A 19,029-nucleotide genomic window follows, 5' to 3' on the forward strand; every position below is an offset into this window, starting at 1 on the left:
CTGATGCCAAGGAGAGGCCAGGCAGGGCTCCAGGCTGGCCTGAGGAGCTGGGGGGGCAGGGCAGGGAGCTCTGGCTGTGGAGCCAGAGCCAAACCAAGCTCCCTGCTGCTGCTGCAGGGGGAGCCCAGTGCTGGGCAGGGCCCTCTGCACCTGCCCCACAAAGCCACTTCTGCTCCTGCAGCTGGGTTCTGGGCTGGGTCAATGATTCCTTTTGCTCCAGCAGCACTGCATTGATAACCCAGGACAAGGAGATCAAGGTCCAAAAAACCCAACCCAGCAAAACCCAGGGAGACCAAAGGCCTCTGCAGCTCAGCAGGAGTGCCTTGGGCAGCCTGGGGGCAGGAGCTGAGCTGTTGGAGGGCAGGAGGGGACTGCAGAGGGACCTGGCTGGGCTGGGCAGGGGCCAGGGGCAGGAGGCTGAACACATCCAGGAGCTGGGGGCTGCACTTTGGCCACAGCAGCCCCAGGCAGTGCTGCAGGCTGGGGACAGAGTGGCTGAGAGCAGCCAGGCAGAGAGGGACCTGGGGGTGAGGGTGGACTGCAGCTGAACAGGAGCCAGCAGTGTGCCCAGGGGGCCAAGCAGGCCAAGGGCATCCTGGCCTGCATCAGGAGCAGTGTGGCCAGCAGGAGCAGGGAGCTCATCCTGCCCTGTGCTCAGCACTGCTCAGGCCACACCTTGAGTCCTGTGTCCAGCTCTGGGCTCCTCAGCTCAGGAAAGAGGTTGAGCTGCTGGAAGGTGTCCAGAGAAGGGCAACGAAGCTGGGGAGGGGTCTGGGGCACAGCCCTGGGAGGAGAGGCTGAGGGAGCTGGGGTTGCTTAGCCTGGAGAAGAGGAGGCTCAGGGGAGACCTCATTGCTCTCTGCAGCTCCCTGCAGGGAGGTTGCAGCCAGGTGAGGGTTGGGCTCTTCTCAAAGGCAGCCAGCACCAGAACAAGAGGACACAGTCTCAAGCTGTGCCAGGGGAGGTTCAGGCTGGAGGGGAGGACAAAGTTCTTCCCAGAGAGAGGAATTTGCCCTTGGGATGTGCTGCCAGGGAGGTGGTGGAGTCCCCACCCCTGGAGGTGCTCAGGAAAGGCTTGGATGTGGCCCTTGGAGCCAGGGTTTGGTTGTCAGGAGGTGTTGGGGGTCAGGTCAGACTGGATGATCCCTGAGGTCTCCCAGGCTGGGTGGCTCTGTGCTGCTGTGGAGGGGAGCTGGCAGAGAGGCTCTGCTGTGCCCCAGCCTGCTCAGCCACCTGGCTGTTTGCAAACAATTCCCAGGCAGCAAATTGAGAGGAAATATAAATCAGGTTCCTAAGTGAGCTGCAGAAACCTCATCAATGATTGATGAGAGCATCCTGCTGCCTCTCTCCAGTGCTGAGGCAGGAAGGAGCAGGGCCTGCTCCTCCCTGGGCCCTGCCAAAACCCGGGGGCCAAGGCTTCACCGTGCCCCTGGCACCTGCCTGGCACAGGGGAGCAGCGCCCAGCACGTGGCTGCAGGTCCTGCATCCTTTGGGGGGCTGGGCTCAGGGCTGGGGCCACAAACCAGCCACAAAGAACCAAGCAGCAGCAAGTGTCCCAGGCCCCCCCACAGCCCTGTGCCCTGCTCCCAGCTGAGCTGAGGAGTGGGAGAGGCCTTTGTGCTCGCTGGAGGTGGCTGCTGGTGGCTGCTGTGCAGGGCAGATGGTTCCTGGTGGGCCCTGAGGTGGCAGCAGCCCTGAGGTGCCTGCTCCTTCCTGCTCCCTGGGCTGGCTCATCCTGGCAGCAAAGGGGCTGCTGGCAGGGGGGTGAGGATGGGATGGAGGAGGTGATGCTCTCAAGGGTCTGAATCTGCTGCATGAGGAGGGGTCCCGAGGTGTGGCTGAGGAGAGGCTCTCAGGGCTCTGAGTCTGCTGCAGCTGTGAGGCTGAGGAGGAGAAGCTCTCAGGGCCCTGAGTCTGCTGCAGCTGTGAGGCTGAGGAGAAGCTCTCAGGGCTCTGAGTGAAGCTCTCAGGGCTCTGAGTCTGCTATAGCTGTGAGGCTGAGGAGGAGAAGCTCTCAGGGCTCTGAGTCTGCTGCAGCTGTGAGGATGAGGAGAAGCTCTCAGGGCTCTGAGTCTGCTGCAGCTGTGAGGCTGAGGAGAAGCTCTCAGGGCTCTGAGTCTGCTGCAGCTGTGAGGATGAGGAGAAGCTCTCAGGGCTCTGAGTGAAGCTCTCAGGGCTCTGAGTCTGCTGCAGCTGTGAGGCTGAGGAGAAGCTCTCAGGGTTCTGAGTCTGCTGCAGCTGTGTGGCTGAGGAGGAGAAGCTCTCAGGGCCCTGAGTCTGCTGCAGCTGTGAGGCTGAGGAGGAGAAGCTCTCAGGGCCCTGAGTCTGCTGCAGCTGTGAGGCTGAGGAGGAGAAGCTCTCAGGGCTCTGAGTCTGCTGCAGCTGTGTGGCTGAGGAGGAGAAGCTCTCAGGGCCCTGAGTCTGCTGCAGCTGTGAGGCTGAGGAGGAGAAGCTCTGAGGGCTCTGAGTCTGCTGCAGCTGTGAGGCTGAGGAGGAGAAGCTCTCAGGGCTCTGTCTGCTCCAGCTGTGAGGCTGAGGAGGAGAAGCTCTCAGGGCTCTGTCTGCTCCAGCTGTGAGGAGGAGGAGGAGAAGCTCTCAGGAGCAGTGGTGGCTCCGGAGGGGCCGGGGCCAGGCTCACCCTTGCCAGCTGTGGCTGGCAGCTGGCCCAGGGGCCAGTTCTTGCCCTCTCCCGGCTCCTGCTCTCCGTGCAGCGCTGACAGCGTTCCCAGCCTGGGGACTTTTGTCGAGCTGCATAACTGCAGCCCTGCAAACTCCTGCGGGTCGGCGGATCCCCGGGCTGGCTCCCCGGGACTCGGCGCTTCCCTCGGCCGTGCATTGTTCACGGCCGGCTGCAGCCGGGGCCTTTGTCCGCTCCGCTCGCTCCACGTTCCGGCTCTCCCCGGCTGGGGGCCGCGGCGCTGCTCCCTCCCCCGTGCCTCAGGACCACAGCGTGGGGAAGGAGCAGCTCCGGGAGTGGTCCTCTGAGGCACGGGGGAGGGAGCAGCTCCGTTGGCTGCAGGGGACCCCCCGGGACACTGTGGGGGCAGGGGAGGGCTGTGGGGCTGCCCACCCCCGAGGTTGTCACCTCCCCACCCCCGCTTCGTGCCGCTGGTGCCTGGGCAGCAGCGCTGGGGGGGCTCTGGCACCTCTCTCCCTGCCTGCCTGACCCTCGTCCCTGCCCGTGGGGGGCTGTGCGTGGGGCAGGCTCCCACCTGCAGCCCCCTGTGCCGCGGGGAAGCCGAGGGGCAGCCCAGCCCCCCAGGCTCTGCTCTCTTCTGCCTGTCCTCCTCGTCCTCAGGGGACAGCTCCCACTCGCTGCCTCCCCGCCGGGGCCCAGGCTTCAGGCACAGCTCGGATCGCAGAGGGGGCAGGAGGGGCAGGCAGAGGGGCAGTGCAGGCAGGGGGTGGTGGGCACAGGCAGCCCTCGCTCTCGCTGTCCTTGCCAGCCCAGCCTGTGCCTGGGAGTCCCAGCCGAGCGCAGGGCAAATACTTGTGCTGAGGCAACGCTTCTGAGGAAGTCCTGCAGCTCCGCTCCCCCTTCCCTGCCTGCTCTGCGCAGCCCTGCAGCCGGCCTGGCTCCCGCAGGGGACCCCCAGCCCCTGCACGCTGCAGCCCCTGCACGCTGCAGCCCCTGCACGCTGCAGCCCCTGCACGCTGCAGCCCCTGCACGCTGCAGCCCCTGCACGGCCCGTGGCCGCCGCGGCTCCCTGCTGGCAGCACCTGCAGCACCCAGAGGTGCAGCTGCGGAGCAGAGCAGGGCTGAAATCTGCCCCCGCCGTGCCCCGCCGTGCCCCGCGCCGCGTGGTGCTGGGGCAGGGGGGCAGCCAGCCCGGAGCTGCTGTGCCAGGCTGGCACCTCGCCCCGGGGCCGGGCTTGCAGCTGCAAATCCGGCCCCGGGGAGCCCCCCTCTGCCCAAAGCGGAGCTGCAGGTGCCCTTGCCAGCCTCTGCCCCCCAGCGGGGGGCGCTGCGGCAGCCTGGCACCCACGAAGCGCTCCTGGGTGGACCTCCCGCGGCTGTGCCGGCCCCGGGGCTGCCAGAGGCAGGGAGGGCAGCGGTGGGGCTGAACTGGCAGCCCTGGGCTCGGGGCTGGGGGGGAGACTGCTGGGGACTTCCTCTCGGGGGGCTGGGAGGACTCCTGGTGATGCTGGTGGGCTGCAGTGGGTGCAGGGCTGGGGGCTGGGTGCTGGGTGCTAGGATGCTGGCGGGCTGGAGCTCAGGCTGTGCTCATCAGAAGCTGTGCTGACGCCTGCAGGGGCCAGCCCCACACCTCCCAGCCCCCCTGCCTGCAGTTCTCAGCTCCTCTCCCCTTGCCTGCAGCAGCAGAGGTGAGAGCTGGAGCGCTGCCGCCGGGGGCTGCGGTGGGAAGCCTCTGCCAAGGCTCCTCAGGCGGTGCTGGGAGCTGGGATCCTCCCCAGGCCTTCCTGGGGGGGTTGTTTTCCTTCCCTTTATTTATTTCTCTGCTGCTGCTGCTGCTGGATTATTTATGCAGCAGGAAATTAGGCTCTGAGGACTGAAGGATTCTTCAGATGAGCTTCCTAATTCTGTCAATTAAGGATGCAGAGGCTGCTGGGGCTCTTGCCTGGGGAAGGCAGCAGAGTGGAAGCTGCCCCTGGCACTGCTGAGCTGCCAGGGGCTGGCACAGGCTGGGCAGCCCTGGCTCAGCTGCAGCAAACAGGCCCTGGGCCCAGGACCCAAGGGGTGAGGTGCCAGGGGTGCCAGCTCCTGCTGGCTTCAGTGGGGGGCAAACCCCCTCCCCGGTGCTGCTGGGCTGCAGCAGGAGGGTCTCCTGCCCCTCTGCTCTGCCCTGCTCAGCACCCCTGCAGCACTGCCCTGGGCTGCCCAGCTCCAGAGGGACAGAGACCTGCTGGGGAGAGTCCAAGGGAGGCTGTGAGGATGATGAAGGGCCTGGAACAGCTCTGCTGAGGAGAAAGGCTGAGAGCCCTGGGGCTGGGGAGTGTGCAGAGGAGAAGGCTGAGAGGAGATCTGATCAGTGAGGGGTGGGGGTCAGGAGGAAGGTGCCAGGCTCTGGCTGGTGGTGCCCAGGGACAGGACAAGGAGCAATGGATGTAAGCTGGGACCCAGGAGGCTCCTCCTGAGCAGGAGGAGAAAGCTGTTTGGTGTGAGGCTGCTGGAGCCTGGAGCAGGCTGCCCAGAGAGGTTGTGGAGTCTGCTCTGGAGCCTTCCCAGCCCCCCTGGCTGTGCTCCTGGCTGCCCTGCCCTGGCTGCCCTGCCCTGGCAGGGGCTGGATGCTCTCTGGAGCTCCCTTCCAGCCCTGCCCTGCTGTGCAAGCTGAGCCTGTGCTCTCCTGGCCTGTGGTGCAGCCTGGAGCTCCTCAGTGCTGCTAACAAATGGCTGCCCGGGCTGGGGGAGCTCTGGGGGGGGGGGTTCGGGGTCATTTACTCTCTAATTAACGCAGTCACTCTTCCTGGGCTCCCAGTGCAGCTCCACAGCAAATGAGCTGACACCTAATTAGTGCCTTAAAGAGCATCTCCCCTCCTCTGGCTGCCTCCCTGAGCCAGCAGGAGCTTGGAAGTGCCTCTGCAAGTGCCTCCCTGTGCCAGGGCCCGGGGATCTGCTGCCAGCCATGGGCAGGGGGTGTGCAGGACAGGCTCTCCTCACCCCCCCCGGGGGCAAGGGAAGGTCCTGGGGCAGAGGCAAAATGCAGCTGGGAGCACCGGGAGCTGCCAGGAGCAAGCTGGGCAACAGCTGCAGGTGCTGAGCCCTGCTGGGGCACTGAAGGTGCAGGGAGAGGCAGCCCGGGGCAGGTGAGGGGCTGGGGGGCTGGGGCTGTGCCTGCCAGCACCTCACAGCTGCTGAGGACCATTTCTGGCAGGTGCAGGAAGGGCTGAATGCTTCTCCTCCCCTTCCTGCTGCTAGGAGAGAGGGGAACCCCTCCGGGGGCCAGCCCTTGGTCTGCTGCTGTCTGGGGGGCGCTGGGCAGTGTCCCCCCAGCTGGGGCAGGGGGCTGTGGCTGCGGGGGGTTTTGCTTTGCCCTCGGCTGTGTTCTCTTGGCCGCTGCCTGAGCAGCTCTCTCCACCTGGAGGAGGAGTGGAGGTCTGCAGCCTGTGCCCGGACCCAGCACCCCCTGCAGCCCTCCCCCGGGCTCTGGGCACAGGACTGCTCTGGCTCAGGGCTGCACAGGTCCTCTGCTCCTGGGCTGCTCTTCGGTCCCAGCACCGGCCCAGAAGGGCTCTGACTGCTGCCAGCTCCTTCCAGCTGCCCTCAGCCCCCAGAGCCTTGCAGGTGACAGCACAGGGAGCGAGCTGCACACAGCCTGTGCAGGGCAGCTGTGGACCCCCGGGGGCACAGGAGGAGAGGAATCATTCCTCTTGCTCTCTGTAACCCTCCCTGGCCCTGCTGGCCACACTGCTGCTGCAGCCCAGGCTCTGCCAGTGCTCCCTGCTGGCTCCTGCTGAGCCTCTCCTCCCCCAGCACCCCCAGGGCCTTTCCTCCAGGGCTGCTCTCAGCCAGTCCCTGCCCAGCCTGGGTCAGTGCTGGGACTGCCCTGCCCCAGCTGCAGGACCCTGCCCTTGGTCTGGCTGAGCCTCCTGAGGCTGCCCTGGGCCCAGCTCTGCAGCCTGCCCAGGTCCCTGTGGCCACCTCCCTGCCCCTCACTGTGCTGGGGGAGCAAATGCTGCTCTGCTCTCAGCTGTGGTGGGAGCAGGGCTGAGCCTCTCCAGCTGGGTTTGCTATGGAAACCAGGCCCTGCTCTGACAGCTCCCCAGTCCTCATCCAGGCAGGAAGCAGAGAGGAGGCTGCAGGGCTCAGGGCTTGGGAACTGTGGGCACCAGGGGGGCACCGATCCTGCAGGGTGCTGGGGCAGGCAGGGCACAGCTGGGCTGGGCCTTGCTCTCCCTTTGGGAGGGCAGCAGTGGAGGGGGAGGGCAGAGCAGAGCAGAAAGCTCAGCTCCACATTGTGCTGGGTTTCCAAACTGAGCCTTTGCTTCCCTGCTATTCTTGGCCTCTCCTCAGCTTCTTTTTTCAGTCCTTCCAGACAGCAACAGAGAGAAACAGAAGGCAGAGGGCTGTGAGGAGGCAGCAGGCAGGGAGCTGTGGGTAGAAGTTTGCTCTCTGATGGATGGTTCCTGCTTTGCTGCTGCTTGCTAGCAGGGCTTGGCAGGGACCTGCCAGCTGGCTCCTGGGCATGGCTGCTCCACAGTGGGCTGTAGGTGAGAAGACAGAGCAAGGACAGACCTGGACACCTGCCTCTCACTCTCAGTTGTCTCTGTCAGAGGTGTGATGCTCAGCAGAGATGCTGTGAAGGTGTCAGGAACAGAGGAACACGCTGGGGGGTCGCCCACACACGGTGCAGAGCTCCTGCCTCTGCTCCAAGCCTGTCCAGAGCTCAGCAGAGCCAGGCAGCAGCTCAGGAGGCTCTCACCTGCAGGGCTGGGTCCAGCTGCAGGGCCCCCAGCACAAGAGAGACCTGGACCTGATGGAGGGGGCCCAGGGCAGAGCCAAGAAGCTGCTGAGGGGCCTGGAGCAGCTCTGGGAGCAGCAGAGGCTGAGAGCCCTGGGGCTGAGAGCCTGCAGCAGAGCAGCCCCAGAGGGCAGCTGAGCTGTGGGGGGCAAGGGGCTGGGGCCAGGCTCTGCTCAGGGGTGCCCAGGAACAGGGCAAGGGGCAGTGGGCACAGAGTGGCAGCCAGGAGGTTCCATGGTGAGGAGAAAGTTGCTTGGGGGGAGGCTGCTGGAGGCCTGGAGCAGGCTGTCCAGAGAGTCTCCTGCTCTGGAGGTGTTCAGGAGGGGACTGGATGTGGCTCTTGGTGCCATGGGTCAGCCATCAGGTCTGTGGGGACAGGTTGGACTCGATGAGCTTTGAGGTCTCTTCCAGCCTTGGGGATTCTGTGACACTCCTGTTCTGGAGCCTCTCCAACCCCCCCTGGATGTGTTCTGTGTGCCCTGTGCTGGAGTCTCTGCTCCTGCTCTGGCATCCCTGGAGGTGTTTAGGAGCAGCCTGGATGAGGCCCTTGGTGCCAGGGTCTGGGTGATCAGCTAGGGCTGGGTGGTCAGCTGGGGCTGATGGTCTTGGGGGTCTCTTCCAGTCCCTGGCAGGCTGGGGGTGAAGCCTGCTCATGCTGCTGCCAGAGGAGAGGGATTTGGGAGCCCAGGCAGGCTCTGTGCCCCCTGCTCCCTGGCTCTCAGAGGCCACCCCCTGGTGCTGCACCCTTGCTGGGGGGCAGGGGGTGGTGCTCTGCAGCACATCTGCCCAGAGGCAGGCAGCAGTGAGAGGGTCCTGAGGGAGAAGGGGAGGACAGCCTGAGAGCCCTTTGCCCTCCTCTGTGGAGCATCTCTTGGTTTGGAACTGCCCAGCTGTGTCCTGTCAAAGGCAGCAGCAGCCTGCTGAGCAGCACTGGAGGAGCTTCTCCCTTCTGCCCTCTGCCCTGCCTCAGGCTCACCTCCTGCCTCCTCCTCTGCCTCCTTTGTTGTGTCTGTCAGGGCAGAGCCACTCTCCACACCTTCCCCTCTGCAGGCATGGCTGCTGAGGCTGCTGCTGCAGCCCTTCAGAGTCCTCAGCCTCCTCTTGAACCCACTTGGCTGTGGTGATGATCTGCAGAGTTCAGCTGCCTGGAGCTGCCTCCCCCTCCCTTCCTCTGGAGCTTCCCAGCAGCCCTCCTGAGGCTGCTGAGCGATGCCCAAGGGCAGCCTGCAGCTGGGGACTTTGCACTGAGGAGCTGAGGAGGACAGGGGCAAGGCCCACAGGGGCTCTGAAGGAGCCTCTCCTTGTGCTGGGACGCTCCTACATCATCCTCATCCTCCTCAGGGATGGATGCCACTGCTGTCAACAGCTACAAACTGTTGGGATCCAGCACAGGAAGGACCTGGAGCTGATGGAGAGGCTCCAGAGGAGGCCAGGAGAATGCTCAGGGGCTTGGAGCAGCTCTGCTGCAAGGAGAGGCTGAGGGAGGGAGCTGGGGGTGTTGAGCCTGGAGAGGAGGAGGCTCAGGGCAGACCTAAGGGCAGCCTGGCAGGACCTGAAGGAGGCCTCCCTGGATTGCCTGTGCTGCTCCTGTGCTTTCCCAGGACCCTGCAGCCCTCAGGACACACATTTCACAGAGCCACAGAAACAGTCAGGTTGGAGCAGAGCCTCAGGGTCCCCAAGCCCAGCCCAGAGCCCTGCTCTGCAAGGCTCACCCCAGAGCCACAGCCCCAAGCACCACAGCCAAACCACCTCCAGGCTTGGGGACTCCACCACCTCCCTGCCCAGCACATTCCAAGCCCTGACCACTCCTGAGGGGAAAAATGTTTCCTGCTGTCCAGCCTGAAGCTGCCCAGCTCAGCTTGAGGCCATTGCCTCTTGTTCCATCACTACTGACCTGGGAGCAGAGAGCAGCAGGGAGGCCCAGCAGCAGCAGCCATGAATGCTGGCCCTGGCTGCTGTGCCATCACAGGCAGCTGAGCTGAGCTTGAGGGCTCTCTGGCAGCTGCATTTTAGGCACTGGCAGCTCCTGGGGAGGTTTGGCACTGCAGGAGCTGCCCCTGCCCCAGCTACCTGCTGCTCCCCTTGCTGCCCCCTGGGCATGGGGCACTGTGGGAGCCAGGCAGAGTGCCAGGGAGGATGGATAGGGCAGGGAGTTCCTTTGGGTCCTGTTCAGGCAGGGCTTTGGAGCAGGCCCAGCCTCAGCCCCCACCCCTGCTCGTCACAAGGAAGCCCTGAGGGCCCTTCCCAGTCCAGGATTAGCAGGGCCCTGCTAATAGCCTCTGGGCAGCAGCAGCCAGAGCAGGGCTGAGGCTGCGTCACCTCCAGCAGGGCTTGGACGCGTCAGAGAGGAGCAAGAAATAGCTGCTGGGGGTAGGAGCAGCAAACGTCAGAGCCTGCCTCTGGCAGTGGGAAACACCTAAGGTGACCTCTGGGCTGCTGGGGAAGAGCTGAAATAGTTTGGTAGTGAAGGGGCTTTAAGGACTCAGAAAGCATTGTCTCCAGGAGGGACCCTGGCTGGCTCCAGGCAGGGATGCAAGGAGCTGCTCTGCCCTGCTGAGGCCACAGCTGCAACACTGTGCCCAGCTCTGGGCCCTCAGCCCCAGAAGGAGCTCAGGGAACTGCTTGAGAGAGCCCAGCCCAGAGGCACAGAGCTGCTGCAGGCAGTGGAACATCTCCTGGGAGGCCAGGCTGAGGCAGCTGGGGCTGGGAGAGGAGAAGGCTCCAGGGGGACCTCAGAGCTGCCTGCCAGGAGCTGAAGGGATCCTGCAGGAAGGCTGCAGAGAGACTTCTCCTGAGGGGGTCTGGAGCCAGGACAAGGGAGAATGGTTTGGAGCTGAGGCAGAGCAGGGTCAGAGTGGAGCTGAGGAAGAAGTTGTTCCCCATGGGGGTGGTGAGAGCCTGGCACAGGCTGCCCAGGGAGGTGGTGGAAGCCTCCTGCCTGGAGGTGTTTGGAGCCAGGCTGGAGGTGGCTGTGAGCAGCCTGCTGTGGTGTGAGGGGTCCCTGCCCAGGGCAGGGGGTTGGAGCTGGCTGAGCCTTGAGCTCCCTTCCATCCCTGCCAGCTCTGTGGTTCTGTGATCACCCCTGGAGGGCCTGGGGAGCTGGGCAGATGTGGCACTGGGGGCCATGCTTTGGTGGTGCCAGCACTGGGTTAATGTTGGGACTCAACGACCTGAAAGGCCTTCTGCAGCCTCAATCATTCTGTGATGCTCTGAGCCCCTGCTGCAGCTGCACCTCAGGCAGCTTCCCATGGCTGCCTCCCAGCCCTGCAGTGAGGAGGACCAGGGGCAGCTGGAGAGAGGCACAGCAAAGCTGTCTGCAGTAGCATTCATGACCCAGGGCTTGGAGAACACCTGGGGGATGGAAGGAAGGCTTCAAGGAGGCAGAAATCCTGCCTCAGGCAGGCCCTGGGTCACTCTTTGCCCAGGGCCATGCTCCTCCTGCTTGCCAGCCACAGCTGCTCCTGAGCCCTGGGTCAGCCCAGCCCAAAGGGCTCCTGGACTGACCCCATGCAGCCCTTGGGTCATCCTGAGGGCTTTCTCCCATGGCTGGGTGCAGGACCTGCCACTAGCACTGCTGTCACACAGCCACCTACTGCCTCCTGCCTCTGACTCCCTTGGGGCTGTCCCTCTGGGAAGGCTCCTGCTGACCTCTCCTTGCAGGCTCTTGCACACCCCTGTGGCTCACAGCAAGCCCTTGAAGTTCAGCAGGTGGAACTCCCCTGGCTGGAGAATCTGCCTTCAGATTTGCTGTCAGACACAGGCTGTGAGCTCTCACCTTCCCCTCCTCTCCCTGCTGCTGCCGAGGGCCAGGCTGGCAAGCCACCAAAAGCACAGCCAAGTGGTGCTGGGAGGCAGCAGAGCTGCTGCCAAAGTGCTGGGGGCTCTGGGGAGCCCCTGGCAGGGGTGGGGAGCCCCAGGAGCTGCCCTGGCTCATGCCTGGGGCCGGCTGGCCCTGCCCTGGCTGATGCCCCAGGGCTGGACGCAGCTGCCCCGGGCAAGGTTTGTGCTGCCCTCGGCTCACGCAGGGAGCTCAGCCCTGAGCTCTGCTGAGGACTCAGCAGCCCAAAGCCTCTGGGGGCTGGTGGGGATGGAGTCCAAGAGCTGCTGCTGATTTAACTCCCTTTCACCTCCTCCCCTTAAAGACATCCCTGCAGTACTGAGTCCCCAGATCAGATGAAGGGAGGATGATTTAGGTGGAAAAGATGAAGAGCTCCGAGTGAGGAAATGGCTCTTGCATCGCCCCTGTCCCTGCCTGGATGCATTGCAGAGATGACCTTTCAGCTCTGACTGCAAATGGCATTTCTCCTGCTGAAACCTGTCTGGCAGAGGCCAGGCTGGGGCTGTGCTGCCAGAGGAATGCCAAGCACCACAGCCCCAGAGGGTAGTGGCTCTGGATGCAGTCCCAGGGCCTGTGGGATCAGTGCCTGCAGAATCCAGGGGGGAGCTACAGGTGCCCAAACGTTGCTGCTTGCTGCCACCCCCAGCACCCCCAGCTCCAGCTGGGGTCCCCCAGCACAGCACAGGGCCCCTGGAGCAGCTCTGCCGAGCCTGCCAGGGTTCTGCTTGCTGCCTCAGACCCTCAGGGGTGTCTGGAAGGGAACTGGCTGCCTGGTGGTCAGGCAGCTGGGCTTCAGCCCCAGAGCCCTGGGGCTTCGGTGTCACCTGGGACTCTGACCCAGAGCCCCAGGTCCCTCTGCACAGCGCTGCTCTCACAGCCAGGCTGGCTCCCAGCCTGAGCTGCACTCCTGGGCCCTGTATTCCCAGCTGCCAGACCCTGCCCTTGGCCCTGCCGAACCTCTCGGGGCTCCTGCGGGGCGGCTCCTGCAGCCTCTCCGGGGTCGGGGCGGGGAGCAGCGCTGCTGCGGGGCCTCTCCAAACAAAGGGAGGATGCCGTGAGCCTCAGCAGGAGGCTTTGTGCTGTGAAGTGCTCCCTTCACGTCCGACCGAGGCAGGATTCAGATGGTTATTGACCCTTCCCCTGCAGGGGAGCCACAGGATAACGCCTGCGGATCGATCGAGCCCCGCGCCGGGCGCAGGAGGAAGGCCCCCGGCGCGCAGGCTGCGGGCAGCTGCCTCTTGCTTTGGCCTCCGACAGAGCCTGCAGAGGAGCTGCCGGAGGGCCCTGAGCCCCTTCCTCCGAGCTGCCGCTTCTGACGAGGGGCTGGCAGCGGGGCCGGGGAGGGATGCCCCGGGAGCGGGGCTGCTGTGGCTGCCTCCCAGCCCCCCGGAGCCACAGCGGCTCGGGGCTGGCAGGGGGCAGCGCAGCAGTTTGGCTGAGGGAGGTTCCTGGCTTCCAGGAGAGCTCTGGGGGCACAGACCTTGGACTGAAAGCCTTGGGGGGACTGAAGGCTCCAGGTGCTGAATTCTCCTTCGTCTTTGGCTTTGGGCTGGAGCCATCCAGTGAAGCTTCAGTCATGCTCTGGAAGGGGGGGTGGCTTCGAAGAGATGAGGAAAGCCATGGCAGGCCAGCACCTTCTGCCCCCAGGGGTGGGCACTAGGGGCTCCCCAGCTCAGGAGGGACAGGGATCTGCTGCAGAGTCCAACAGAGGCTACCAGGATGAGTGAGGGACTCCTGTGTGCAGGAGCACGGCTGAGGGGGTGGCACAGGGCAGGCTGCTGTTCATCTGTGTGCCTTGTGCTGTGCCAGGCTGTCCCCCTGCCGCCCTGTGTGTGGCTTGTGCTGTGCCAGGCTGTCCCCCTGCCCCCTTGTGTGTGGCTGGTGCTGTGCCAGGCTGTCCCCCTGCCGCCCTGTGTGTGGCTTGTGCTGTGCCAGGCTGTCCCCCTGCCGCCCTGTGTGTGGCTTGTGCTGTGCCAGGCTGTCCCCCTGCCCCCCTGTGTGTGGCTTGTGCTGTGCCAGGCTGTCCCCCTGCCCTGTGTGTGGCTGGTGCTGTGCCAGGCTGTCCCCCTGCCCCCTGTGTGTGGCTTGTGCTGTGCCAGGCTGTCCCCCTGCCGCCCTGTGTGTGGCTGGTGCTGTGCCAGGCTGTCCCCCTGCCCCTCTGTTTGTGGCTTGTGCTGTGCCAGGCTGTCCCCCTGCCCCCCTGTTTGTGGCTTGTGCTGTGCCAGGCTGTCCCCCTGCCCCCCTGTGTGTGGCTGGTGCTGTGCCAGGCTGTCCCCCTGCCGCCCTGTGTGTGGCTTGTGCTGTGCCAGGCTGTCCCCCTGCCGCCCTGTTTGTGGCTTGTGCTGTGCCAGGCTGTCCCCCTGCCCCCTGTGTGTGGCTTGTGCTGTGCCAGGCTGTCCCCCTGCCGCCCTGTGTGTGGCTTGTGCTGTGCCAGGCTGTCCCCCTGCCCTGTGTGTGGCTGGTGCTGTGCCAGGCTGTCCCCCTGCCGCCCTGTGCCAGACCTTCCTGCTGCTCTTCCCCTCCCCCGGCCGGAGCCGTGCCGGCAGCGCTGTCCTGCCGATCCCTCTGCCGTGGGAATGACTCTCTGCATTCCCACATTCCCACATACCAGTTCTGAGGCTGTGGGGAGCCCCGGGGCTGTGGTTGGGGTCCCCAGAGCGGGCCCACGCGTGGGGGCGGCTGGGCAGCGCCGCCGTGGGCTCTGCGGTCCCAGCCCTGCTCCGCTGGAGCTGGGGGATGCTGCAGGTCGGTGCCACCCCAGCCCCCATCACCTGGCTCGGGGAACCGAGGCAAGAGGCTCCACGGAAGTCGTTTCCCTGGCTCCAGCTTTTCATTACCAGCCGGAGGGAAGTGCTGCTGGCCCAGGGAGTTGTCAGCATTGCTTTAATTTCCCAGGGGGCCCCTCCTGGAGGTGTGACATGCCTCCAGCGGGGGGTGGCGGCGTGGATTTCGGTTGTCTCCCGGCCCCTGTGCTCCACACAATGGGATGTGAGGTGTCAAAACACGAGGAGGCAGCCGGGATGTGTCACAACACCGCCGCTCCCCACGCTGCCTGCCGGGGATGCTCGGCAGCTGCTCCGAGCAGGCTGCCATTAGCTCTGCGTGCTGAGCTGTTAGCTCCTCTCCCCCCGCCCCGGGACGCCGAGGAGCCTCCTGCCTCTCCCGGGCTCCTCGGGGCACCGCAGCCTCGTTAGCTGCCCGCGGGGAATTCCTTGGGGTGCGCCGAAGCTCAGCTCAGGGCTCCCAGGCTGCTGCCGCCCCAGAGCCGCTCCCTGCCGAGGCTCCCCCGGGCCCTGCCCCTGCCTCTGGAGCTGGATGCACAGGGAGCTGAGGGTGAGCAGCAAGGTGAACTCCCCAGGATTCTTTTCTGCACTGAGGCAGCCTCTGCCTCCAGGACTCAGCCCCCGTGGGAGCAGGGTGCTGCGCCCTGCCCGCCGGGCTGGATGCGGCCAGGCTCCCTCCAGTGCCCCCCAGGTTATCTCTGCGGTGGTTGAAGCCCCAAAGCGACCACAATCCATTCCACCCCGTACAGAGCCACAGGGCTGGCAGGGCTGGAAGGGAGCCCAAGGCTCAGCCAGCCCCAGCCCCCTGCCATGGGCAGGGACACCTCACACCACAGCAGGTTGCTCACAGCCACCTCCAGCCTGGCTGCAAACACCTCCAGGCAGGAGGCTTCCACCACCTCCCTGGGCAGCCTGTGCCAGGCTCTCACCACCCTCCTGGGGACAACTTCTTCCTCACAGCCAATCTCCATCTCCCCACTTCTAGTTCTGCTCCATCTCCTCCAGTCCTATCCCTCCCTGACACCCTCAGAAGTCCCTCCCCAGCTTTCCTATGCCCCCCTGCAGGTCCTGGAAGGCCACAGTTCCATCTCCCCTTCTCTGCTCTTTCACCTGAGGATCTCAAGGAGATTTTCAGTCTTCCAGGGAAGACAGATCCTCCCTCAGCAGCCAGGAGGGAAAGCTGGGCTGGAGGTCCCCAGCAATGGGCAGGAAGATGTCTCCTAGCCAGAGGTGCTGTGAGGAGCTGGGGAGGAGGCACTCACCTGGGTCCTGTTCATGATGTATGTGTCCTGCTCCTGATGTGTGTGTCCTGCTCCTGATGTGTGTGTCCTGCTCCCGTGTGTCCTGCTCCTGATGTCTGTGTCCTGCTCCCCTGTGTCTGCTCCCCTGTGTCCTGCTCCCATGTGTCCTGCTCCCCTGTGTGTCCTGCTCCCCTGTGTCCTGCTCCCCTGTGTGTCCTGCTCCCCTCTGTGTCCTGCTCCCCTGTGTGTCCTGCTCCCCTGTGTCCTGCTCCCCTGTGTCCTGCTCCCCTCTGTGTCCTGCTCCCCTCTGTGTCCTGCTCCCCTGTGTGTCCTGCTCATGTGGTGGCATTTCACAAGTGGGGCCTCCCACTGCCATGGTCCTGCACATCCCTCCCAGCTCCTGTGTGTGCTTCAGAGCAATTAAGCTAATTAACTGCTGCTCATGGCTGGCAGAGCACTGCTGGCACTGCCTCTCCTCCCTCACCTTCCCCACCACGGGTCTGGGCTGGGGGCTCATGCTGAGCCTCCTCTCTAGGTGCCCTGTCAGAAGGTGATGCACAGCCTCTGCCCCTCCTCCAGGCCCTCCCCTGGGGCTGCTGGGGTTGGTGCCTGCCTGTGACTCCTGTGCAGCCTGGGGAGGTCATCAGCATGGAAGAAACCTGTTCCCCTCAGTGGCTCTTCAGCCCCTGTCTGCTGCCTGCACTCTTGGGACACACAAAACCTGCTTGGGGAAGCCCCAGATCAAGCAGCCCTGGGTGCTGCTTTCTCCTCTTCCTCAGTGGCCGCACAGATCCCAAGGGGAAAAGGGGAGGGGGGAAGGGAAGTCACATGGAGGTTTGACCAAGGGAAGGGAAGGATGCTCTTGGCCTCAGGACTTCTCCAGGCAGAGCTACCCTTGGAGTTATTCTGGGAACCCCTCAGAGTTATTTCTTGCAGGGAAAACAAATCAGCCTGGAAGTGTTCATGGGAAAGTCACAGGAGCTCCAGCTCTGACACCTCGAGTGCACTCTGGGGACAGCTGCTTGTCTTCACAGGCTCGCAGGGGCTGGAAGGGACCTCCAAGAAGCAAGGAGCTGGTGGCTCTGTGGGAATGGGGCACAGAGCTGCCAAGCAGAGCCCCTGCTAGGGGCACCAGCAAGCACCAGCCATGGCTCCTGAGCTGTGCTGAGTGTGCCTGTGGCAGAGACAAAGGTCCCCCCCAAGCACAGACCCCTTGCTCAGAGCCTGGAGCCCCTGGCCCATGAGGAGGGGCTGAGGGAGCTGGGGGTGTTGAGGCTGCAGGAGAGGAGGCTGAGGGAGAGCTCCTTGCCCTCTGCAGCTGCCTGCAGGGAGGGTGCAGTGAGGAGGGGGCAGCCTCTGCTCCTGGGGGGCAAGGGCCAGGCCCAGGGGCAATGGTTGCAAGCTGCAGCAGGGGAGGCTGAGGCTGGAGCTCAGGAACTCTTTGTGCCCTGGAAGGCTTCTCAGAGCTTGGCAGAGGCTGCCCAGGGCAGGGCTGCAGTCCCCATGCCTGGAGGGGTCTCAGCAGCTGTGGAGCTGTGCTGAGGGCCAGGGGTTGGTGGTGCCCCTGCAGGGCTGGGGGCAGGCTGGGGCTGCCTGGCCTTGGAGCTCTCTCCCCACCATCCTGTGGTGCAGCTGTGGGGTGGGTGGTGGAGCAGTTGGGTTGCTGTGCTCTCCTTGTCCAGGTGTCTGTTGCCTGCTGCTGGTGGGGCCTGCAGCGGAGGGAGGCAGGGAGGGAGGAAAGGAGAGAGGGAGGCAGGGAGGGAGGCAGGGAGGCGCTGAGGCTCCTCCCTGAGCCGCCGCGGGGAGCTCTCTAACCCCCGGGCTGTCTCCCGTCCCCCTGCAGGAAGCCAACTGCTGATTTTGGTGCTTTGCTTGAACATCCAGCCGGAAGTGGAGTCTTGCCCCGGGGCCTGCGTATGCTACAGCGAGCCCAAGATCACCATCAGCTGCCAGCAGCAGGGCCTGACAGCCATCCCCGCCGAGATCCCCGTGCAGAGCCAGCGCATCTTCCTGCACAGCAACCGGATCCCCCTGGTGCGCGCCACCAGCTTCAGCTCCTGCCGCAACATGAGCATCCTCTGGCTGCACTCCAACAACATCAGCCTCATCGAGCCCGGCGCCTTCTACGGGCTCAGCAAGCTGGAGGAGCTGGACCTCAGCGACAACACCAACCTGAGGGCCATCAACCCCGTCACCTTCCGCGGGCTGGTGCACCTCCACACGCTGCACCTGGACCGCTGCGGGCTGCTGGAGCTCTCCACGGGGCTCTTCCGAGGGCTCTTCTCCTTGCAGTACCTCTACCTGCAGGACAACAACCTGCAGGTGCTGCTGGACGACACCTTCCTCGACCTGGCCAACCTCACCTACCTGTTCCTGCACGGCAACAAGATCAGGAGCCTCTCGGAGAACGTCTTCCGCGGGCTGGTCAACCTCGACCGCCTGCTGCTGCACCAGAACCGGGTCAGCCTGGTGCACCCCCGCGCCTTCCACGACCTGGGCAAGGTGATGACCTTGTACCTCTTCAACAACAACCTGACCGTGCTGGCGGGGGACACCATGGCCCCCCTGGTCTCCCTCCAGTACCTGCGCCTCAACGGCAACCAGTGGGTCTGCGACTGCCAGGCTCGCTCCCTCTGGAACTGGTTCAAGCAGTTCAAGGGCTCCTCCTCGGAGCTGGAGTGCCACCTCCCGCCCCGCCTGGCGGGCAGGGACCTGAAGAAGCTGCAGAGCTCCGACCTGGAGGGCTGCGCCGACTCCCTCAACCAGATCCGCACCAGCGTCTTCAGCACCAAGACCAGGTCCGGCAAGCTGGCCACCGGCGTGCCCCCCCTGGGCGCCCGCGACGGCTCCTCCAAGTGCTGCCAGCCGGAGATGGACAAGTCCTTCATCTACGAAGCCAAAGGCAAGTCGGGGCCCTCCTCCCACAGCCACCGGCCCTCCTCCTACAACCCCATGAAGGACAAGGAGAACATGTCCAAGCCCAAGCAGCTGGAGGCAGACCCTTCCAAGAACGGCAGCAACAAGCAGATCAACGACTCCCCCTTCGGGACCTTCCCCAGCATGGTGGAGCCCCCCCTGACCAAGCTGAGGCCGGAGTTCCCCGAGCCCATGGAGCCCTCCACGGTGCCCACCAGGAAGCGGCAGGGCTGCTCCAAAAAGAACCGGTCCAAGGCGCAGTGCCGCCTCAGCCAGCCGGGGCGCAGCCCCACGCTACGGCTCAGCCCCGGCCTTTTGATCCCCCCCTTGGTGTGGAGCTTGCTCCTGTGCTGCTGAGATCAACTCTCGGGGTCGCCTGGGCGGGGGTGGGGGGGTGGGGTTGGGGGCTTTGGGGGCTTCCTGGGTTGAGGACATTTTCATACAGGACTTAACTGCTGACCTCCCTAAATGTTGCTAAAGGATAAAGCAGAACTGCCACAGCCCAACCCGGGGAGGCTTCTTGGTACACACAGACCACAGCTGGATGCCTTTAGAGAGAGATAAAACACAGCAACAACCCCCCCCCACCCCCACCAGACAGACAGACAGACAGACAGACAAAAGCAAAAAGACCACACAAAAGAACCCCAAACCCCAAACGCAGAACAACTGAACCCAGAGAACTGAACACAAAAAGAACTGAACACAAAACAAAGGACTGAACACAAAAGCCACAAAACACAACAGAAAGAGCAAAACCACAAAGCCAACAAAGCTCAAAGCCAACAAAACTCAAACCAAACCAAACTCAGAACAAACAACAACTAAAA

General features: G+C 64.4%; 1 protein-coding gene across 1 annotated transcript in view; it reads left to right on the top strand.

Annotated features, from left to right (window-relative positions):
- Positions 1-18,563, top strand: part of RTN4R (reticulon 4 receptor) — a 40,171-nt gene extending 21,608 nt beyond the window's left edge. Inside the window, exon 2 of the mRNA XM_054173245.1 lies at positions 17,127-18,563. Within this exon, the coding sequence (XP_054029220.1) occupies positions 17,127-18,556 (1,430 nt within the window). The 3' untranslated portion in view covers positions 18,557-18,563. The remainder of the gene's footprint in view (positions 1-17,126) is intronic.
- The last annotated feature ends 466 nt before the right edge of the window (positions 18,564-19,029 follow it).

This window comes from Dryobates pubescens, chromosome 25, assembly GCF_014839835.1.
Source record: "Dryobates pubescens isolate bDryPub1 chromosome 25, bDryPub1.pri, whole genome shotgun sequence".
NCBI lineage: Eukaryota > Metazoa > Chordata > Aves > Piciformes > Picidae > Dryobates > Dryobates pubescens.